The sequence below is a fragment of the Cnephaeus nilssonii genome (assembly GCF_951640355.1).
Source record: "Cnephaeus nilssonii genome assembly, chromosome: 19".
NCBI lineage: Eukaryota > Metazoa > Chordata > Mammalia > Chiroptera > Vespertilionidae > Cnephaeus > Cnephaeus nilssonii.
The window spans coordinates 43,494,216-43,516,255 of record NC_137090.1 but is presented as its reverse complement, the minus strand read 5'-3'; the positions used below and the strand labels follow the sequence as shown (position 1 = coordinate 43,516,255).

General features: G+C 44.4%; 1 protein-coding gene across 1 annotated transcript in view; it reads right to left on the bottom strand.

The window, feature by feature from the left end:
• The window catches only part of DNAH9 (dynein axonemal heavy chain 9), a gene marked incomplete at its 5' end in the record, with an annotated part of 343,516 nt that overhangs the window by 185,080 nt on the left and 136,396 nt on the right, over positions 1–22,040 (bottom strand). Inside the window, 4 exons of the mRNA XM_079798920.1 lie at positions 400–610; positions 13,386–13,673; positions 18,095–18,233; positions 20,468–20,625. Coding sequence (XP_079655046.1) covers positions 400–610; positions 13,386–13,673; positions 18,095–18,233; positions 20,468–20,625 — 796 coding nt within the window. The remainder of the gene's footprint in view (positions 1–399; positions 611–13,385; positions 13,674–18,094; positions 18,234–20,467; positions 20,626–22,040) is intronic.

The window sequence follows — 22,040 nt, the reverse complement described above, 5'->3', positions numbered from 1 at the left end:
ATCACTCCTGGGCGGTGCTCACAGGAAGAGGTGCCCTCTGTGTGCGGCTGACTTCCCGCCTTAATCATGCCTTCAACCCACTGCCAGGTTGTGTGAGGCTCCATGACATGGGCTCCAGCATCACTGAACTACAGCCGATGCCTACCCTGCTTTGTCCTCTTCAGGTGCCCTCTCTCAAGGGACAGTGGAAGAGTCTCCGAGGAGAAAGAACTGAAGGGCTATGGTTTCCCTCCAAACCAAGATCGATTTCTTCCTCTTTAATCCTTCTTGCCTCCTTCTCCCATCCCAAAGAGATCAGCCCCATGTGCTCTCCTCTGCAGTTCACCCCACTACATCCAAGCCTGCCCAAGGGGCTCTGAGGAAGGCAGGGACTCTCTTCCAGGGCTAGCCCTCTCTTACCATCCTTCCATTCTCGGGTGGCCGGGTTGATGATGCCGAAGAGCTCATCGTTTGTGACTGCTTTGGGATTGAGGTCAGTCCAGATGGGGCGGCGTTTCATGATCTGATAGGTCTTGTGCAGGGACCTCAGCACCTGAGACTTGCCGGCACCAGCACTGCCCACCACGAACACAGAGTGCCGCACGGCCAGAAGCTCCTCCAGCTGGACCACCTAGGGAGGCAGGAAACTCAGCCAGAGACCCACCCGCCTCTCACCTACATCCCAGCTGCTCTGCTGGGAGCCAGGCTGGGGTCTGAGGTGAGACCTGGCAGCAATAGAGGAAGGGTTATTCACCGCAAGATATGACAGGGTCCTAAATGGAGGGGCAACATGATCCATTTATTCACTTATTCATCATTCAGTCACATAGTGATTAGCCAACAACGAGCTAGAGAGTAAACCCTTTGAAGGAGATTCAGAGATGACTCTTCTGCCTTCCATGATCTCATAGTGTGAAGGAGAAGCAAGCCATGTTGACACATTATTATAATAATGTGAGAAGTATTTACAAAGTGCTCTGGGAACAGAGAGGAGGAAAGAATTGATTTGTAAGGATAAAGAGAACAAAAACGTCTTCACAGAGGAGCAGGCATTGGAGCTGGGCTTCAGGGATGAGTTTCCCTAAAAGATGGGCAGAAAGGCTCTTCCAGGCAGAGGGAACAGCACAAAGGTGTGTGGTGTGACAGAGCATGATGTGCTTGGCCAGATGGTTTGATGAAGCTGGAGTCGGAGTTCCTGTGGACAACAGCAGCCCTGGAGGTCTCTTTTCTCTTGTTCTAGCTTGCCTCCAGGCTCACCTTTCCACCTGATTGAGTAGGCTCACTGGAATGAAAATCTGATCATGTCACTGCCATCGCTGTGTCCCTGCCATGGATCTCATAGCTTTGGTGGTGAAATCCCAAATAGTTAGACTGCCTTACAAGACCCTTTTGCTATCTGCCCAAAACCAGTCTCCAGTCTTGTCTCTCATCCCCCAACATGCACATTTCAGGTAGCTAATTACTTGGAGTTCTTATAACGATGCTCATTCCTGTGTCTATGCCTTTCAACACATTGTGTCTTCCATGCAGAAGTTATCCTTTCTCTGGCCAGCCCCAACACATCCCTTAGTGTAGGGTAGGTGCCCCACACCTACATCCTTTATCTTAACACTTATCAATATTGCAATGGTTCCTTTTCTGTCTCCCTATTAGAATACCAGCTTCCTGAAGGCAGGCAGGACTGGGCTTCTTATCTCTCTATTGCAATATCTAGCAGAGAATCTGGCACGTACTTAATGCTGAACAAATATTTGCTGAAAATATGAAGGATGGCTGGAAAGGTTGGATGGGCCCTATCATAAAAGGTCTTGTATGTTATGAGCTAAAATATTTGAACTTTATTGTAGATCAGGTTTCTTGATTTTGCACTGTAAGATCCTTAATAGCAGAGAAAAGTAAACTAAAGGGGAAATGTACTGAAATATTGACAGGGTAGTTGGACAATAAAATTTTTTTTAGAAATGATAATAACTTCTATATTTTTTAAGATTTAAGTGATACAGGTATCAAAAAATTCTAGAATAATACCACCATGGAATTAGAAGGAAAGTGGTACTTCAAAGCTCCATATGAAGGTGGCAGGTAAGTGGCTGTTTGGGGTAGCAGGATGATGAGCTTCCATGTGGCTGGATAGTTTATTGATATATTAATTTGAGTTATGTTTTCCATACCATCAATATTTTTCTTTTCTCTATCCCAAGCCACTGCTGCTCCTCTGGTTCAGGCCCAAAAGAACCCATAGGGGAGTCTCAATCCTGGCTCTTGTTTTCATCTTTCAGGGACTTCGTGCAAGATCTTCCCAGATAAGGATGAGGAGATTGGTCAGAGAGGGTCTCTGAGGAACCAACATCAAATCTAACACACAAATGAAAAGTCAGCCACGTGAAGACCAGCAGGAAGAGCATTCAGGTGGAGTGGCAGTGAGCGCAAAAACCTGGAGTTCAGCAGCAGCATGGAGAGCTCAAAGAACAGGGGGGGAAAAAAAGGAGAAAAGAAAGGAGTGTGGCATCAGATGAGATAAAGGAGGTGCGCAGGGGTCAGAGATTCGGGAATTAGTAGTTGAAATTTTATTCTAAATACCACAGGAAGCATTTGGAGGATTTTGAGCATGAAATTGACCTGAGATTACTGCATTCAAACATTAGGAGGACGGGGAGGGCTGGGAGAGGAGACAATAGGAGGGTGTGGCAGTGGTGCTCTGGCTGTTGAATGGAGACCATATTCTATTCCTGGATTTGTTTTTTCATGAATCGAGCCCTAAAAAGACCTAAAAATTGCTTTCTAGTTCCATCAACTCCTTTTTGTTCGCTTCAACAGCTTTATTGAGGTATAATTTATATACCATAGAGTCATATTTTTAAGTGTACAATCCAATGATTTTTAGCATACTCACAGAAATGTACAAGTATCACTACTATTAAATTTGAGGACATTTCATTATCACAAAAGGAAAAACCATACCCATTAGCTGTCACACCCCACTTCCCCACCCCTACCTCAGCCATATGCATCCCCTGATATACATTTTGCTTCTATAGATTTGCCTATTTTGGATATTTCCTATAAATAGATTCAATAATATGTGGTATTTGTGAATGGCTTATTTTACTTGTGATGTTTTCAAGGCTCATTCAGGCTGGAGCATTTCCGGTACTCCATTCCTCTTCATAGCTGAATAAAATTCCATCGTGTAAAGACACCACATTTCTTTCTTCATCCATCAGCTGATAAAGGGGTTATTTCTACTCTCTGACTATTATAAATCCATCAACTTCTGTCAGTCCCTTTGTAAGATAAATATATAAACATCCCTCTACTTCCTTCTATCTTTTTTTTCTTTGCACCTCCTATCTTCTTTCAGATACATTTTACTTTTACATTGCCGTGTTTGATAACATCTACATTCTGTTCTGTACTTATATTTAGACATTTTATATTTTCCATGATTCTAAGAGTTGAAGACAAATAGTGGTTTACATTTTTATGATTATAGATATTTTTCACTACAGAAGAAAGAAGTTACCTGGAATATATTGTGTTCTCTAAAGGCCTCGTGTCCTGACTTATCAGAGGAAGTTCTAGGCATCAATCCAAGGTCAAATGAATACTCTTTCTTTACACTACATACATTGGTCACTATCAGGTTACAGTTACTTTAAAAAATATTTTACTTTAAGTTTAAAATAATCTTTTATTACCCAATTACAGTTGACATATAATATCACATTAAGTTTCAGCTGTATGACATAGTGATTCGACATTTATATAACTTATGAAGTGATCACCCCAATAAGGCTAGTAACCATCTGATGCCTTACATAGTTATTACAGTACTGGCAGCCCTGCGCATGAATCCGTGTGCGAGTAGCTTGCTGCCGCTTGCCTCAGCTGGCCACCCTCCCACCACCGCAGGTAGCTCTCTGCTGCTCATAGCTTGCTGCCCCGCCCTAATGGAGCTCCACCCCCCCACCCCACCCCATAGCTTGCTGCCCTGCCCCCGCCTGTAGCTTTTCTCCACCTACTTGTAGTTTGCTGCCCCACCCTCCTGCAGATCCGTGATCTGGTCATTATGCGGTTGGTCATTACACCTCAAGGCGTTAATGGATAATTAGCATATTCCTCTCTTATTACATAGGATTATTGACTATATTCTGTATGCTGTACTTTACATCCCTGTGACTGTTCTTATAACTGAAAATTTGTACATCTTAATCCCTTCCCCATTTTTACCAATTCCCTCTTAATCGGCCCTCCCTCCCCCCCTCCCCTGGCAACCATCAAAATGTTCTCTGTATCTATGAGTTTGTTTCTGTTTTGTTTGTTTCTTTGTTCTTTAGATTCTACATATAAGTAAAATCATATGGTATTTTTCTCTGTCTGACTTATTTCATGTAGCATAATACTCTCTAGATCCATCCATGTTGTCACAAATGGCAAGATTTCATGGTGGAGTAATATTCCATTGTATATATGTACCACCGCTTTTTTATCCACTCATCCAATGATGGGCACTTAGGTAGCTACAGAGCTGCTGTAGATAATGCTGTAACAAACACAGGGACACATATGTTTTTCAAGTCAGTGTTTTCAGTTTCTTCGAATAAATACCCAGAAGTAGAATTGCTGGGTCCTTCTTTGTCTCTTGATATAACCTTCGTTTTAAAGTATATTTTGTCTGATATAAGTATTGCTACCCTAGTGTTTTCTTCATTTCCATTTGCATAAAATATCTCTTTCTATCCCTTTACTTTCAGTCTGTGTGTCTTCCTATCTGAAGTGGGAATCAGACAGATAGCATTTGTATGTGTCTTGTTTTCTTATCCATTCAGCCACCCTATATCATTTTATTGGAGCATTTAAGCCATTTTAATTTAAAATAATTATTGATGGGTATATAGTTATTGCCATTCTATTATTGTATTTTTTATTTTTTTCTTCTCCCTTTAACATTTCTTATGGAGATGAACTCCTTCAGCTTTTTTTTTTTTTTTTTAAATCTGGGAAGCTCTTTATCTCTCATTTGAATCTAAATGGTAGCCTTGCTGGGTAAAATAATCTTGTTGTAGATCCTTGCTTTTCATCACTTAGAATATTTCTTGTCACTCCCTTCTGGCCTATAAGTTTCTGTTGAGAAATTAGCTGACAGTCTTATGGGAGCTCCCTTGCTGGTAACTCACTGCCTTTCTCTTATTGCTTTTAAGGTTCTCTTTATCTATCACCTTTGGCATTTAAATTATGATGTGTCTTGGTGTTGGCCTCTTTGGGTTCACATTGCTTGGGACTCTCTGTGCTTCCTGGGCTTGTAAGATTATTTCCTTCTCCAGGTTAGGGAAGTTTTCCATCCTTACTTCTTGAAATAGGTTTTCAATCCCTTGCTCTTTCTCTTCTCTTTCTGGCACCTTTATGATGCAGATGTTGTTATACTTGATGCTGTCTCAGAGGTTCCTTAAGCTATCCTTTTTTAAAATTCTTTTTTTCTTTTTGCTGTTCCAATTGGGTGTTTTATTGTCTTCCAAATTGCTGATTTGATTCTCTATTTCATCTGATCTTCTGTTGATTCCCTTTAGTGTATTCTTATTTCAGTTATTACATTATTGATTTCTGATTTTTTTATGGTTTCTATGCCCCCTTTTATGTTTCCTATCTCTTTATTAAAGTTCTCACTGAGTTCATCTACTCTTCCCCTATATTCATTCAACATCCTTAAAACTAGTGTTTTGAACTCTGCATCTGGTGGACTGCTTGTCTCCATTGTGTTTAGTTTCTTTTCTGGAGTTTTGTCCTGTTCTTTCATTTGGGACATTTTTTTTTTGTCTCTTCATTTTGGGTGTCTCCCTCTATTTGTTTCTGTGTATTAGGTAGAGCTGCTACATCTCCCTGTCACCTGTCTTAGGGGATTAGCAGGTGTCCCGTGGGGCCCAGTGGCACAGTCTCCCTGGCCACCTGAGCCGGGTACTCCATGAATGTACCTTGTGTGGGTGGTGTGTGCCTTCCTGTTGTAGTTGAGCCTTGATTGTTCTTGGCAACTGGAGTGAGTGAGCTTCAGGCTGATTGCTGTGAGGACTGGCTGCGGCTACTGGGTAAGAGCTGCTGGCAGGGCTGGCACCATGAAACAGGCTTGTTGTAGTCGGGCTCTGGTGCTTGCTAAGTCTTCCTTTTGGAAGTGTCATTTGTGAAGGTGGTTGTGTGATGCTCTGGTATTGTTTGAAACTTGCTACTAGATGTGTTGGTTCTGGAGCCTTTAGGGAGGGGTTCTGATGCCGGCCAAGGTCAGCTGTTATAATGGCTTCTACCAAAAGTTCTGTCTGAGAAAAGCTGCTCCACCAGACCTCACCCTGAAGCCAGACAATTCAGTTCCTCCAGGGCTGGAGCTCAGAGCAAGTGAGTCCATCAGCAAGTCCATATGCAGGCCCTTTAAGAGGAATGTCTGGGACTTCAGCACCTCTGCATTTCACTGAGCCACAATCTCTGCTGGTTTTCACAGCCAGACTTGTCTTCCTGGCACTGGAACCCTAGACTCAGCCCAGTGTGGGGCTGGGACCCCTTGCTCTCAGGGGGAACTGCCACAGACGATATCCCTCTGGCTTCTTGACCACCACACATGGGTGTGGGATCAGCCTGTTTCATGTCTCTACCCCTCCTGCCAATCTTGACGTGGCTTCTTCTGTATATCCTTGATTATAAACCTCTGTCCATCTAGTCTTCAGTTTGTTCCCAAGGATGGTTGTTCTGTGGTTTAGTTGTAACTGTGATGTGGGAGTGAGAGGAGGTGAGCACAACATTTAGCTACTCTGTCATCTTGACTGGAGGTCCCACATTTCCTTTTTAAAATATAATTTAGACCATGACATTTTTTCCTCTTGGAGTTTTAAAAATTTATTTAATATATTTTTATTGATTTCAGAGAGGAAGGGAGAGGGAGAAAGAGATAGAAACATCAATGATGAGAGAGAATAATGATTGGCTGCCTCCTGCATGCCTCTTACTGGGGTCAAGCCTGCAACCCGGGCATGTGCCCTTGACCGGAATTGAACCCGGGAACCTTCAGTACACAGGCTGACGCTCTATCCACTGAGCCAAACCAGGTAGGGCTCTTGGAGTTTTTTTTTTTATTACTTTTCTTTCTCTTTGTTAAAAAACAACACTTGCCTTGTTTCCCATAACTTGAAAGTTAAATAAAATACATAAGAACATTCATCTTGTTCGTCTATTCTTGCTTGTAATGTATCCATTTTTGAGGCCCTTTTTCCTGGAGACCATGGACTTCCTGCTCTAATTTTAAGTTGTTGCTTTCTAGCTCTGCTAATAGTTATCATTCCAGGATTATTTTTTATTATTGATTTTTTAAAGTCCCATAATACTTTTCTCGTTTTTAATCCTGTTTTGCTGTAGTATCTCTGCAAATAAGCTATTCAAAAAGTTGCATAAGAAGTAAAACGCATGACTCTGAAAATAACTTGAATCCTAGTCTTGAAATAGTTTCCCTTTCAAACCTTGTCCTTATCTTTTAGCACCTGATATTGCTGCCGAGAGCTTCCGATGTCGTTCTGAATTTCATTCCTCCCGAATCACGCGTACTGCCACCCCATCACCCAGAAGGAAACTTATCTTTCACTCTTGATCCTTGACTTCTGACTTTCCGTTATGAGTCCATCTAAATCCACTCTGCTCGGTACTGACTGAGACCAACCAGTCTGGCTGCATGTCTCCAGCTCTGGCAGGTCCTCTGCTCTTTCCCCTAGAATTCCCATTTGGAACATGTCACATAACCTAGATTGATCCTATGTACTAGCATGTCCTCTTGCCTCTTGCACTTTCTGTCTTTGTGTATTATACATAGGGCATCCCAAAAATATATACACACACTTTGAATAAACATAAAGGCAGTGTTTATTAAAATACATTTCATTTAAAAAATTGAGCTATCAACTGTTAAAGTGTATATTCATTTTTAGGACACCCTGTATATATGTTATATTTTATTATACATACTATATATGTGTGTGCCTATATATATGTACACATATATATGTGTGTGCATATATATATATATATATATATATATATATATATATATATATCCTATATAATAAAAGCCTAATATGCAAATTTTCCCCTCGACTGGAGTTCCCCTGGGAGTTTGACTGCTAGACCATCTGCTATGACGTTCACTGACCACCAGGCAGCAGACGCTCCAACCAGTAGGTTAGCTTGCTGCGGGCACTGGTGGGCTGGACTGGAAAGTGAGGTGTGAGGTGAGAGCCATCAGAAAGCTCCCAGGGTTTGGCCTGAGCCCTGGGCAGAGGCAGGTGGGGGCAGGGGCAGGAGCCAGGAGGGACCGGGTGGCACGGGAGGCTGCTATGCGTGATCCGAGAGCTTGGACTGCGCAGCACTCCGCAGCCTGTGGCGTTCTCAGTGCGCAATTTATAATCTTCAGAGCTGCTTCTTTTTATTTGTTAAGTTTCACTAACTACTCCAGGAGAGTGGGTAACACCATTAAGGAGGGACAGGCCAGGCGTGACTGCCCGAGGCCAAGGGCCAGTCTTGGTCTCCCAGGGACGCAGCAGAGAGGGGGGCGGGGCTAAGTAGGAGAAACCCCACGCATGCACTGAATTTTATGTACCATCAATGATACAATTTATTTCAAAGCGCTCTTCACAATTCTCCAAGAGTTCTTTTTCTTCTATAGCATCTCATTCTTGTTTTATTGATATACTAGAAGCCCGGTGCACGAAATTCGTGCATGGTGGGGGGTTGTTCCTCAGCCCAGCCTGTACCCTTTCCAATCTGGGACTCCTGGAGGGATGTCCGACTGCCCGTTTAGGCCCGATCCCACCGGTGGGATCGGGCCTAAACGGGCAGTCGGACATCCCTCTCACAATCCAGGACTGCTGACTCCCAACTGCTTGCCTGCCTGCCTTCCTGATTGCCCCTAACCACTTCTGCCTGCCAGTCTGATCACCCCCTAACCACTCCGCTGCCAGCCTGGTTGATGCTTAACTACTCCCCTGCCAGCCTGTTTGCCCCCAACTTCCCTCCTCTGCCAGCCTGGTCACCCCTAACTGCCCTCTCCTGCAGGGTTGATCAGCTCCAACTGCCCTCCCTTGCAAGCCTGGTCCCTCTCAACTGCCCTCCCTTGCAGGCCTGGTCCCTCACAACTGCCCTCCCTTGTAGGCCGGGTGCCTCCCAACTGCCCTCTCCTGCTGGCCATCTTGTAGTGGCCATCTTGTGTCCACATGGGGGCAGGATCTTTGACCACATGGGGGCAGCTATATTGTGTGTTGCAGTGATGATCAATCTGTATATTACTCTTTTATTAGATAGGATAGAGGCCTGGTGCACGGGTGGGGGCCAGCTGGTTTGCCCTGAAGGTTGTCCCGGATCAGGGTGGGGTTCCCTTGGGGCGTGGAGCGGCCTGAGTGAGGGGCCTGAGGTGGTTTGCAGGCCGGCCACGCCCCCTGGCAACCCAAGGGGAGGCCCTGGTATCTGGAATTTATTTTCCTTCTACAATTGAAACTTTGTAGCCTGGAGCGGAGCCAAGCCTGCTGCTCCCTCCGGGGCGGCAGCCATCTCTGTGGCAGTTAATTCATCTTCTACAATTGAAACTTTGTAGCCTTAAGCGGGTGAGCCCGGCCAGGGTGTGCGGAAAGCTTTGCTTCCCCTGTTGCCGGTGGCAACCCTGGCCTGCTCTCTCAAGCTCCATTCTGCCGCCATTTGTTTGAATTTGTTTACCTTCTATAATTGAAACTTTGTAGCTTGAGTAGAGGCTTAGGCCTGCAATGGCTATGGAAAGCTTGGCTTGCTCTGTTACCTGGGAAACCTTGCTCACTGTGGCTGTAGCCATCTTGGATTGGGGTTAATTTGCATACTCGCCCTGATTGGCTGGTGGGCGTGGCTTATGTAGCGGAGTGATGGTTAATTTGCATATTACCATTTTATTAGAGAGGATTTTTCTTAATTTTCCTCAAGGATATTAATTAGAACATTCAAAATGTTCCCTTCCTTATTTCCACTGTAATCAGTTGCTCTGTGTGTATCTGTCTGCATTCATCTCTCGTGCTGCTGGCTCTCTCCAGTGTCTGATGAGCCTCAAGGTTGAATGAAGAGCGGCATTGTTTCCTAGGAGCTGCGATGGGTGCTGCCTGCTGCTGCTGAGCAGGTCTCTCGCCAGTGCAGGGCTGAAAGGAGGCTCTGCACCCAAGGCCAGACCTTGGGCTTTGTCTTTGTCCTTTCACTTGTGGGTGAGTGAGCAGGTGGCTGGCCTTCAGGCCAAGGGGCTCCAAGCAAACGAAAGGGCTTTAAAGAGGGCACTAGTACACGAGCGCAGTCGTGGTTTTTCCCAGAGTTATTCAATTCCCTCAGACCCTTCTTTTAGGCTGTGTGCTAAATGCCTGGCTGCACATAGTCTGCATCTGGGGAGCTGGGGACTAGAATGGGGAGCTGGGAGAAGAGTATGTGGTGGGGGGGCAAGTGCCAAAATTACAGGGTAAACAGACTTGATGACCCCCCTCTGGCTGTTTTCAGTTCTCTTTCTCATCTCTGCCCTCCTTCACTACCAACTCCAAGCCCGGAGCTTCTCTTGGGTTCTGCTTGGCAGGCAGGCACTTCCTGGCCCTCTTCTCCTGAAGCCCTTTCTCAGTGTATTCTGGCCCCTGCCCCCTGCTCTGCTTGACCAGTCCACCTGCTTTCATCCTCTTTCCATTTTCCCAGAAATTTATTCCACTATCCCCTTCTCAGTTTCCACACTTTAATGGGCTTATTCCTTTTTCTTAACCTCCCCCCCACCCGAAATGTATATATCACATTTAAGGGATCCCTGGATGCCATCCAAAACCAGAGCCTCACGGGGGTTTTGATGGATTAACTTTCAGAAGCTTTGGTGGACAGTGCAAGTAAAAACTGGGTGGAAAACATCCTCTGTTCCAAGAGCCTCTAGCAGAGGGCATCTGTCTTATCCGAGAAGCAGAAAGTGGTTCTGAGAAAGAAGGGGCGAAACAGAATGTGGGCCAGCTGACAAATAAATAGGAAGGAAGGCTGAGGTTCTGAGTAGGAAAAAAATGCTGCAAATGGGGAAGGAGGGTCATATTCCTCAGCACATTCCCAAAGCATTGGGGAAGATGTGTAAGGTCCCGATTGAAGGCATCAGCCCCAGGGCACTGCATTGAATTTAACTCAACTCTGCGGTGGGGGCCTCATAGGAACAGACCATCTAAGAGGAAACCCTCAGCCTGGCATTCAACGCCCTTTATGTCATGGTTTCATATTATCTGCCCTACTGCCTACTCACCCCCTGCCCCCACTGGCACCCCCAATCCATTTTTCTCTAGCAACACTGGACTTTTTGCTGCTGCTAGTAGAATCTCTGTTTCTCCATCTACCCCTTTGCAGACCCTTTTCCCTCTACCTGGAAGGCCCCTTTGCCCATCTCTGCCTTTAAAAAGTCTATCCACCAAACTTAAAAAGAAAGAGGTTGGGTGTAGGGAAGGGCCCACTTGCAAAAACAATCCAGCTGCAAAGGACCAGGTGATGTTTCTTCTGTAAAATGGAATCCCAGACATCGATGTGCAATTCCATTTATATGTAGCTAGGGCTTAATCTCTACTATTGAACATATTGTGTGCTGGAAAAGCCTCCCACCTCGGAGAGAAGAAGACCCCCCAGCCTGTGCATTCCTCAAGGGGGAGCTCTTTCTTTCCTGGGAAAAGCTTAGTGGAATTTCTTGGAGAAGTAATGGCATCCCAGGTTCCTCATCTGGAATGTGCCTCATCTGTCCCTGTCTTGGAGGTTTGGGGGAACCTAATGTGATACAGAATATAAAAACACGGTGAAATGTAAAGTGATGTGTATGTGAATCTTAGACATATTATCATAGAGGAAAACATTTCATTCATGTCCCTGGACCCCAGAACCCTATTTTTGTGGCACTTGTCACATCCAGCTCCAAGGCATCAGTTTTTTCTGTGCAGGCACTTCTACTCTAGTGGCATATATGCATCCTGAAAATGTTACCTTCTGCAAACTTGCACAGTAAAAATGATTGGCTCATGGAAAAACAGGATTGGGGAAGGCCACTCAAAATGTACAGAATTTTGTATCCCAAGCCCTAAAAACTCAACAATTCCTCCTAATTCCAATAAAAATGCTAGCACATTGAAATCACTAGAGAGCTTTTACCCGACCTCATGTCTATTAATTCTTTGAAGCCTTAATTCTGGGGCCTGTCCTTTCTTTTCCAACAGGTAGATCATGGATATATTGACTTCCAATAAAGGCCATTTTAACCACAACTAAGGGCCTGGTCTAGATGGAGCCTTATTCATGAATGCACTGTTTTAACAGGTGGGGAAATGTCTTTACCTGCCCGAGCCTTCCTAGAACACAGTACAAACCACCATAGTTCCTAGGGCCATAAAACTAGTTATATTTACACTAAAGTTTCAGGGTCTTTTTTTTCTCCCAATTCTATATCTATGGCTAAATGTACTCATTTTCTATTGCTGTTGTAACAAATCACTGCAAGCTTAAAGGCTTAAACAACACAAGTTTATTATCTAATAGTCCTGGGGTCAGAAGTCCAAAATGGGTCTCATAGGCTCTAATCAAGCTATGCACAGGGCTGGTTCCTTCTGAAAGCTCTAGGGTAGAATCTGTTTTCTTGCCTTTACCAGCTTTTGTAGGTTGCCCACATTCCCTGGCTCATGGTCCCTCCTCCATCTTCAAAGCCAGCAATGGCTAGTTGAGTCTTCCTCCCATGGCATCACTCTGACACCCATTCTCTTATATCACTCTTTCCCTTATGAAGGCCCTTGTGATTATATTGGGCCACCAGTAAACCAGGATCATTCCTCATCTCAAGGTCAGATAATTAGAAACCTAATTCTATCTGCAACCTCAATCCCCCTTTGCCATGTAATGGAGCATATTAACACATTCTGGGAATTTGAATGTGGATATCTTGGAGGGGGGGGCATTATTTTACCTACCACCTTAAGATTTTGTTCTTTAGTTGTAAAAAGCCTGCCCCTGATCATGTCAAAACATTTACAAGAGCAGAAAAATGTATATGAACATACATGGCTTCCCCATTATATCACTTCATTCCTCTATAATCACGTATGAAGTAATTCCAAAAAAGGAACACGTGCTATAGCAGAGCAGACTGTGTCTTATTGCTCCCATTGCACGTGAACTCGCTGATGGTCAGGGCTCTGACTTTCACCGTTCTCCACACCACGCATTTCACATTGTGGGTGCCACAATAAAGAACTATTGAAATGAACTGAGTTATTACAAAGTAGATAAATATATGCACAACTAAAGCAACCCATTGGGTTAAGAATGAAGTGTAACCAATTGTCCAAGTAGAGAATGAAGAGACAACTATTGGGAGGGAAAACCCCATGTACCTTGAGCACAAAGTTGTCCTCAGCCTGGAGCTTCAGGTCCACGACCGCCTTCCTAACCAAAGCTTCAAAGTTGTGGTCTCTCCTCCGAGGGACGTCCAGGGTGGGAAAAAGGTCCCCGATCAGGCCCATGAACACTGGAATGTCATCAGTCACTATCTTGGGGATGTTGAAATCTCGCAGGGAGCGCATCAGGACTTGGTCTTCAGGCCTGTCAGGGTCTCCTCGCTTTAGAGATCCTGCCACCACCAGCACAGACTTGATGGCCCGCAGGCCCCAGTCATAATGATCCTGAGGGAAGGCAGCAAGGGTTAGATTCAAGTTGCTGGGATGCAGAACACCATATGTTCAGGATAGTGTATGAAAAATTCCATATATCATATCAGTATTAGGTCATTTTGAGGCCAAGGCAGAGGCATAGCAAAGAATTAATGAAGCAGGAGATGGTGATCCTGGGACCCTAGTTACTGGTTTGGCATTAGTTATTTTTCTAGTTGTGATGACAACAAAGCAGACACAGAATGTACAGGGAACTGGGGGTCAGGGAGATTAGCAAAACCACTTCTAAACCTATCCAGCTACCCCTTGTACATCAAGTACATTAGCTCTTAGAAACTGTTGAGGCTGAGCCTACATGCCCTATGGTAAACACTGCACTTGCCTCCTCCCATGACCACAACTAAATTATAGAGGATCAATCCCACCCACTGATGTGCCAATAGCAATAAAGGCTCAACCACAACAGGAGAGCATACACAATCCACACAAGGGACACTCTTGGAGGAGCCAGCTCAGGTGAACAGAGAGACTGTGACATTGGGTTCCCACAGGACACCTACTACATAAGGCCACTCTCCCAAGACTGGGAGACATAGCAGATATACTTAAAACAAAGAAAAATAAATAGAGGGAGGCACACAAAATGAAGAAACAAACAATAAATGTCCCAAATGAAAGAACAAAAAAACTCCCAAAAAGAAAAACAAAAGGGAGACAAGCAATCTACGAGGTGCAGAGTTCAAAACAATGGGTATAAGGATTCTAATGATCAGAGGGAAGAATAGATGAACACAGTGAGAACTTTAACAAAGAGATAGGATTAATAAAAAAAGGAGATAGAAACCATAAAAAACAGTTAGAAATGAAGAATACAGTAACTGAAATAAGAATACATTAAAGGGAATCAATAGTAGATCAGATGAAGCAGAGAATCAAACCAGTGATTCCAGAAAACACACAATTGAAACAGAAAAAAAGAAAGAAGTTTAAAATATGAAGATAGCTTAAGGGACCTCTAAGACAACATCAAGTGTAACAACATCTGCATCATAAAGGTACCAGAGGAGAAGAGAAAGAGCAAGGGATTGAAAACCTATTTCAAGAAACAATGACTGAAAACTTCCCTAACCTGGAGAAGGAAATAGACTTACAAGCCCAGGAAGCAGAAAGAGTCCCAAGCAATATGAACCCAAAGAGGCCCACATCAAGACACATTATAATTAAAATGCCAAAGGTGATAGACAAAGAGAAAATCTTAAAAACAACAAGAGAAAAGCAGTTAATTACCTGCAAGGGAGCTTCCATAAGACTGTCAGCTGATTTCTCAACAGAAACTCTGCCAACTAGATGAGATAGTTGTGAAATATTCAAAGTGATGAAAAGTAAATACTTACAACCAAGATTATTCTACTCAGCAAGGCTGTGACTTAGATTAGAAGGAGTTATAAAGATAAGAAAAAACTGAAGGAGTTCATCCCTACCAAACCAGTGTTACAAGAAATAAAGAGAAAGGAATACAAACACAGCACTATAGAAATTTATCAACATACAACAGAAGAAAGTAAGAAAATATTAAAGGAACAGAAAAGAACTAAAACAAACGAACAATCAGAAAGCAATTAATGAAATGGCAATAACTACATACCTATCAATAATCACTTTAATTGTAAGTGGATGAAATGCTCCATCAAGAGAAGAATGGGTAAAGAAAGTGATATGTATATACAATAGAATATTCCTCAACTATAAAAAAGAATGAAATCATACAATTTGCAACATCACAGATGGACCTAGAGAGTACTATGCTATATGAAATAAGTCAGACAGGAAGACAAATATTAGTACCATATGATTTCACTTATATGCGGAATCTAAAAAACAAAATAAATAAACAGGCAAGACAGAAGCAAACTCATAGATATGGAGAACAAACTTATAGTTGCCAGATTGGAGGGGGATGGTGTGTTGGCAGCTGGGTTAAAAAAATGAGGGGCTTAAAAAGTACAAATTGGCAGTTACAAAATAGTCACGGGGATGTAAAATACAGAATATCCTATATAATAAAAGGGTAATATGCAAGTCAATGGAATGGTAGAATGACCAGTTGCTATGATGCGCACTGACCACCAGGGAGCAGACGCTCAACATGGGAGCTGCCCCCAGTCCGCAGGCCCCGATTGACCGATCAGGGCCTGCCGGCCAACCTCTCGATCCCTTCCCCCAGCTGGCAGGCTCCAATTGCCCAATGGGGAACAGGGAACCGGGGATGGGTGGCAGCGGATGCAGGCAGCGCCAGGCCAAGGCTCCCACCCCGCGGGTCACCCCATACACTGAGGGTAACTGGCATCGGGGGACAGGGCCAGTGAGTGGGCGAGAATGGCCAACTTATCAGTCCCCCCTTCCCACCCCCCACCCCCCCCCGGCTGGCAGGCTCCAATCACCAGATGGCGAACAAGGAACAGGGGGTGGATGGCGGCACAGGACAAGGCCAGCTGCCAGCAGCAGGGAAAGATGGCCCTGATTGCAGGCCAGGCCTAGGGACTGTACCTGTGCACGAATTTTTTGTGACAGGCCTCTAGTAGTTAATAATATTGTAATCATACATAGTGTTAGGTGGGTGCAAGACTTATCATGGGAATCACTTTGCAAGTTATATAAATGTCTAACCCACAACGCTGTGCACCTGAAACTAATATAATGTTGAATGTTAAAAATATTTTGTCAAAGATAGAACCCACTGGTCATAAGTTCTGATAACAGACTCTGTGGAAGAGTGGACCATACTGCTGACATCACATTTCAGAGCAGTATGGTGGGGGAAGTGGTGGAGTGTGCAGTTTAGAGTGTAGAATCTGAACTGAGACAGACCTAGTTTCAAATCCAGGCTCTGCTACTTTCTTCATAGCAGATTGTTATTTAGTTAGAGCTGTGATACACACCATAAAGCACAATTCAGTGTGCCATGAAGACAACTGACATGGTGGCTATACTTGAAATTGACGGCCTTCCCTTCCCTGAGCCTGTAGATACCCTATTCCTTCTGGCCTTGACTGTACTTCTTTCTCATTGATGCTTGACTGAATTCTATTCCCTCAGGTCTTAATATTGTTTCTCCAGGGCAGTCTGATCCTAAGCCCAGGTACTGCCACCATGTTCTCTGTCTTCATTGCACACCAAACTCAAAGAAACCAATGTAGGTACAGTAAGTACAATACGGAGAAGGCTGAGAAAAGAAGCTGTGGAAGTAGGCAAAAGACAGCTCTGTACAAGTCTCCAGTGGAAAGTGACAAGTATATATTTTTTTTCTAAGAAGGTTGAGGAATATTTTTAAGTGACTACTCTAGCTGGTGGCTAAAGAATGAATTTGAGGGACTGAAGTAAAGGTAGATAAACTAGTAGAGAGGAGGCTCTAAAAGTTAAAGCAAGAGACCTGTGCTTGGAACTAAAGTCTTAGAAAGAACATAACACATTTGAGACACATCCAGAGGGTAGAATGAAAACAGTTCCTTCCTGATTAGACGTAGGGCTGAGGTAGAGGAAAGTATCAAGGATAACTTCCAAGATTCCAGAATCAGCAAGTGGATAAAGCTACTGAAGGAAGAAATGCAGGAGAAGCAGGCTTGGGTGGAGGCTAGTAGGAAGATCAGCTTTAGATGCTGAGCTGTAGGTGCTCTTTAGACCCTCAGGGGAGCTGTGGTATAGACCATTGAATACAGAGGGTCAGAGTTCAAAAGAGAGGTTTGGGATGGAGTTGTGAAAGTATGTCATTGGCCTGGAAGTCAGTGGTGGTAGAGAATCTAGAGAGAGGATGCAATGAGCAAGGAGCCTGGGAAGTGTGAGGAAATTAGGAGAGGTTTTTAAAAAATCCATCTTGGACAGATATCGCAGGGTTGAGAGAGCCTGTGTTTTGGCAACAAAGGTGATCCAAGTAAGAGAGCCCCAAAGGGAGTGGAACTCATTGGAAACAGCCCGTGAAGCTTGATTGCCACCAAGAAATGCTTTATATCCAAGGCACAAACGTTGGACGTTCTTGGTCACGTCTTAGTGTGTTATTTCCCTGAGGGGATCTGCCTGGACAGACGCCACATTTATAGCCAAGCAGTGGTGAGAAACATGACTCCTCAATGCCTGATTCTCCCTCCGTAACTCTCTCCATCTCCGGTTTTCCTCAGCTGCTGCGTGTTTCTCATGGGACACTGGTGATCTATGAGGTGCTGCTACACATTCAATTAAAAGTGGGAGTTCTGTGGTCAATTGTTTTAAAGGCTGGGCTAAGAAAATGGACACAGATCTTAATTACAGAAGTGTCCAGAGCTTTTAATATGCTTCTGGGTATAGCGGCTCTATGTCTCCCTGACACATTGGCCCTGGAATCCGTCCAGAGCTAAGGCAATCACACATGATTGACTTTTTCAGTGAACTGGGGAATATACCTGTTTGGAGAGAAGCTCTTTGCACAACTGATAAAGGGTGATGAACTTTCTGGCTAATGACCGGGCTTCAATGAATCCTTCTGCCACCAGCATGATTTCACAGATCAGCTCAAAGTCTGGAACCACCATGGCGCAGGGCCTGGCGCAGGGAGACAAGTGCGGAGAGAGCTGTCAACCACATAGTCAAAGGGGAGCTTACAGGACAGGACACACTGGCTGAGATCACAGAAGGAGGCATCTGTGAGTGCAAACACTTAGTCCTCAGCAATGATTTCATCTAAGACTTTCATGGCAAAGTTGTGTTAACTGAGCATAAAGAAAGGGAACTCTCTTTCCCAAGTTGATGAATGAAGTTAGCAGTCAGGGGGAGTTGGGGCTTCAACTCACATCTATAACTTTAGCCCAGTGTGCTTTTCACAAGGCACAGAGATTACAGTAGTAAAGAATGAGGTCTAGAACGATTAGGGGCTGAGGTGGAGGAGTTGAGTCTCTCTTAGTGTCTACAAGAAACTGAGAATCTCTCTATTTTTCATCCTGAACATCTGTCTCTTCCAAACCCACTCAGGGTTTATCTTGTACTTATTTGCATACAATATAAATATTTAATGCTGATGGTTAAAGTAAGCACTGTTAACCTCACCTTGTCACAAAATGGGACATAAAGAGGGGATTTTTGTCCTTATAGGAGAATTTACTTTGATTTTTCCCCCCTCTGCCTCTAGGAACATTTTATTTTAGAAGTACTTACTTTTAAATTAATTTATTAGGTATGTAATGGGAGCCTAAGGCTGTTACATTCTTTAATTGCATTTTTTCCTACACTGATACAAAATTTTCAAAAACATTTCATTCAAGTACGTTTTTCTTTAAATTAATTTACATGGCATTCAAAGTCAAAGGAGCAACCAAATACTTAGAAACTCAAAATTATTTTCAACATGAAAGAAGGTTAAATATGTATCCACATAGTGGAATGCAACGTGGCCATGATAACGCTGAAAAGAAAAACTCTTTAATGACACGGGAAGACATTAACCAATGAAGGCAGGATGCGAAACTATACAGGTCTGATCCCAAGTTTGAAAAAGAACTCTCTACCCACAAAACATTGGAAGGAAGAATGCCCAAGGGCTACACTGACTATCTCTGATTACAGGACTGGGATGGGGAGGAGCAGAGAGGCCCGAGTCAGACTGCTTGGGTTCAAACTCCGGTTCTGTCCGTTACTAGTTAACCCTAGTTGACTACCCTGAGCAATTTGCTGAGTTCATCTGTTTTCTCACTGTACAACACAGTATCCTATGGCACCAGCTTAGCCAGCCTGTTAAAAGTCCATCAAGCTCCTGGTTGAAGTGGGGACCTGCCTGAAGGAGGAGGTGTCCATACCACTCCCGTGATATAGGCATTTGCCACCACTGGGGCAGCTCAAGGGAGGGCCTTGAGGACACAGGGGCTTTTCAGTGGCCTCCTGGGCCTTGACATCCTCAGAGAGCACCGGGGGTCCCAGTTCCGAGATAAGACGCACCGCTCTATCAGCTCCCACAACCTCTCTCAGGTAATCGTTCCGTAGGTGGGAACTAGAAGCCATAAAGCAGCTTTCAGTTTCCTCTGTGTTGGGCTGACTGCTCTTGTCTGAACAAAGAATGGAGGTTCCAGGTCCTGCTAGGAAGTATGTTTGTGTTTTCTTATCAATATAGGGAAGATTTTAAAACATGGCAATATCCACCACTGGCCAAGGTAAAACGAGAGAAGTGTGCTCCTGCATCGCTACTGGGGATGTAGCTTGGCACTTCTCTTTTTCTAAAGCAATTTGGCAGTGTGTACCAAAAGCCTCAAAAACGTCCCTCCCCGGGAACTCAGTGAGTCCGCTTCTGGGAAGCTAGCCAGGGAAAACAATCATGCATACAGAAAAAAGACGCCGACAAAGATGTGCATTACAACATTATGCATACACTTACTTTAAATGTTACAAACAGTCCTAATATTTAACTAAGGGGGACTAGTTAGTTTCATTGTGGACCAAGTACTTGATAGACTAAAATGCAGTCATGAAATGAGATTTATTAAGATTATCTGCCAGGAGAAACTATTTACAATATGATTATAATAGACTATGAAATGAAAAAACAAAACAATATAAAACTGTGTAGGCAACATATGTAGACTACAACGTATGACTTTAAAATGTGCATATAAGGAAAAAGAACACAAGCAAAAATCATTTTACTGGTGACGGCGTTAAAGGTGGTTTTTTAAAAAAATCTACTTTTCTATATATCCCGAATTTCCTCTCTCTGTAGGTCACACCTCTCCAGCAGAAGAAATAACAGAAGCTTCTGCTTGGGGCCCTCAGGAGGGGCGGGCTGTGCTCACCTGAAGAGCGCCTTCAGGTTCTCGGGCAGCTCCGTGCGGCCCGCGTAGCCGGGGTTCATGGTGATGAAGATGCCCACGGAGGGATTCAGGCTAATCTCCTCTCCAAGGAAGTTGAACTTCTCCTTCTTATCTCGAATTGCATCTTGAATGCTTTTCACCTGGTGAACAAGCCAATGGACAGGTGTGCGCATTGGGTTTCTGTGTTGGGGTAGAAGCCAAAACTGGGAACCCCCCGCCAACACAGACACGTGTTTTGTGGCCCCTTACACTGAGGGACAGGCCCAGTGACCGCAACCCGGACCCTTTCCCTGAGGGACAGGCCCAGTGACCACAACCCAGACCCTTTCCCCGAGGGACAGGCCCAGTGACTGCAACCCGGACCCTTTCCCTGATGGACAGGCCCAGTGACCGCAACCCGGACCCTTTCCCTGATGGACAGGCCCAGTGACTGCAACCCGGACCCTTTCCCCGAGGGACAGGCCCAGTGACCACAACCCAGACCCTTTCCCTGAGGGACAGGCCCAGTGACCGCAACCCGGACCCTTTCCCTGAGGGACAGGCCCAGTGACCACAACCCGGACCCTTTCCCTGAGGGACAGGCCCAGTGACTGCAACCCGGGCCCTTACTGATGGGTATGGATGTGTTTAAAGGAACTGTGGCCACACACCACGTTTCCAACACGGTGGCAGGAGGGTGGGAGGCACGGCGAGCCGGTGTCTAGGTCTCTGTGCCTGGTCCCTCTGCATAACACAGTGTGTTAGCACTGACCACGCGCTGAGCACCGTTCAGAGCACTTTTTATGTATTAACTCACCTGATCCTCAACACAATCCCTCGTGGGGGGCACCTTTTCGTTTTGTTTTGCTCACATTTTTTATTTAAAAAAAAAAGTATCTTTATTGTTGAAAGCATTACAGATGTCCTCCCTTCCCCCCCCCGCATTGATCCCTTTTCCCCACTCCCACCCCTCCCCAGGCCTTCACCCTACTATTGTCTATGTCCTTGGGTTATGTGTATATGCATGTAAGTTATCTGGTTAATCTCTCCCCAGCCCCTAACCTTCCCTCTGAGATTTATCAGTCTGTTCCATGCTTCTATGTCTCTGGATCTATTTTGTTCATCAGTTTATTTTAATTAGAGTCCACAAATGAGTGAGATCATGTGATACTTGTCTTTCTCTGACTGGCTTATTTCGCTTAGAAGGATGCTCTCCAGGTCCCTCCATGCTGTTGCAAATGGTAAGAGTTCTTTCTTTTTTACAGCAGTGTAGTATTCCATTGTGTAGATGTACCAGTTTTTTAATCCATTCATCTTCTGATGGGCACTTGGGCTGTTTCCAGAACGCAGCTACTATAAATTGTGCTGCTATGAACGTAGGGGTGCATATATCCTTTCTGATTGGTGCTTCAAGTTTCTTAGGATATAGTCCTGGAGGGGAACACTTTAATGTTATCATCCCCATTTCTCTATGATGAAATGGAGGCATTGAGAGGTACAGTAGTTTGCCCAACCTTACACGGCTACTAAGTGGTGATGTCTGGATTTGAATCAGGCAAGTGAATTCTGGAGCCGG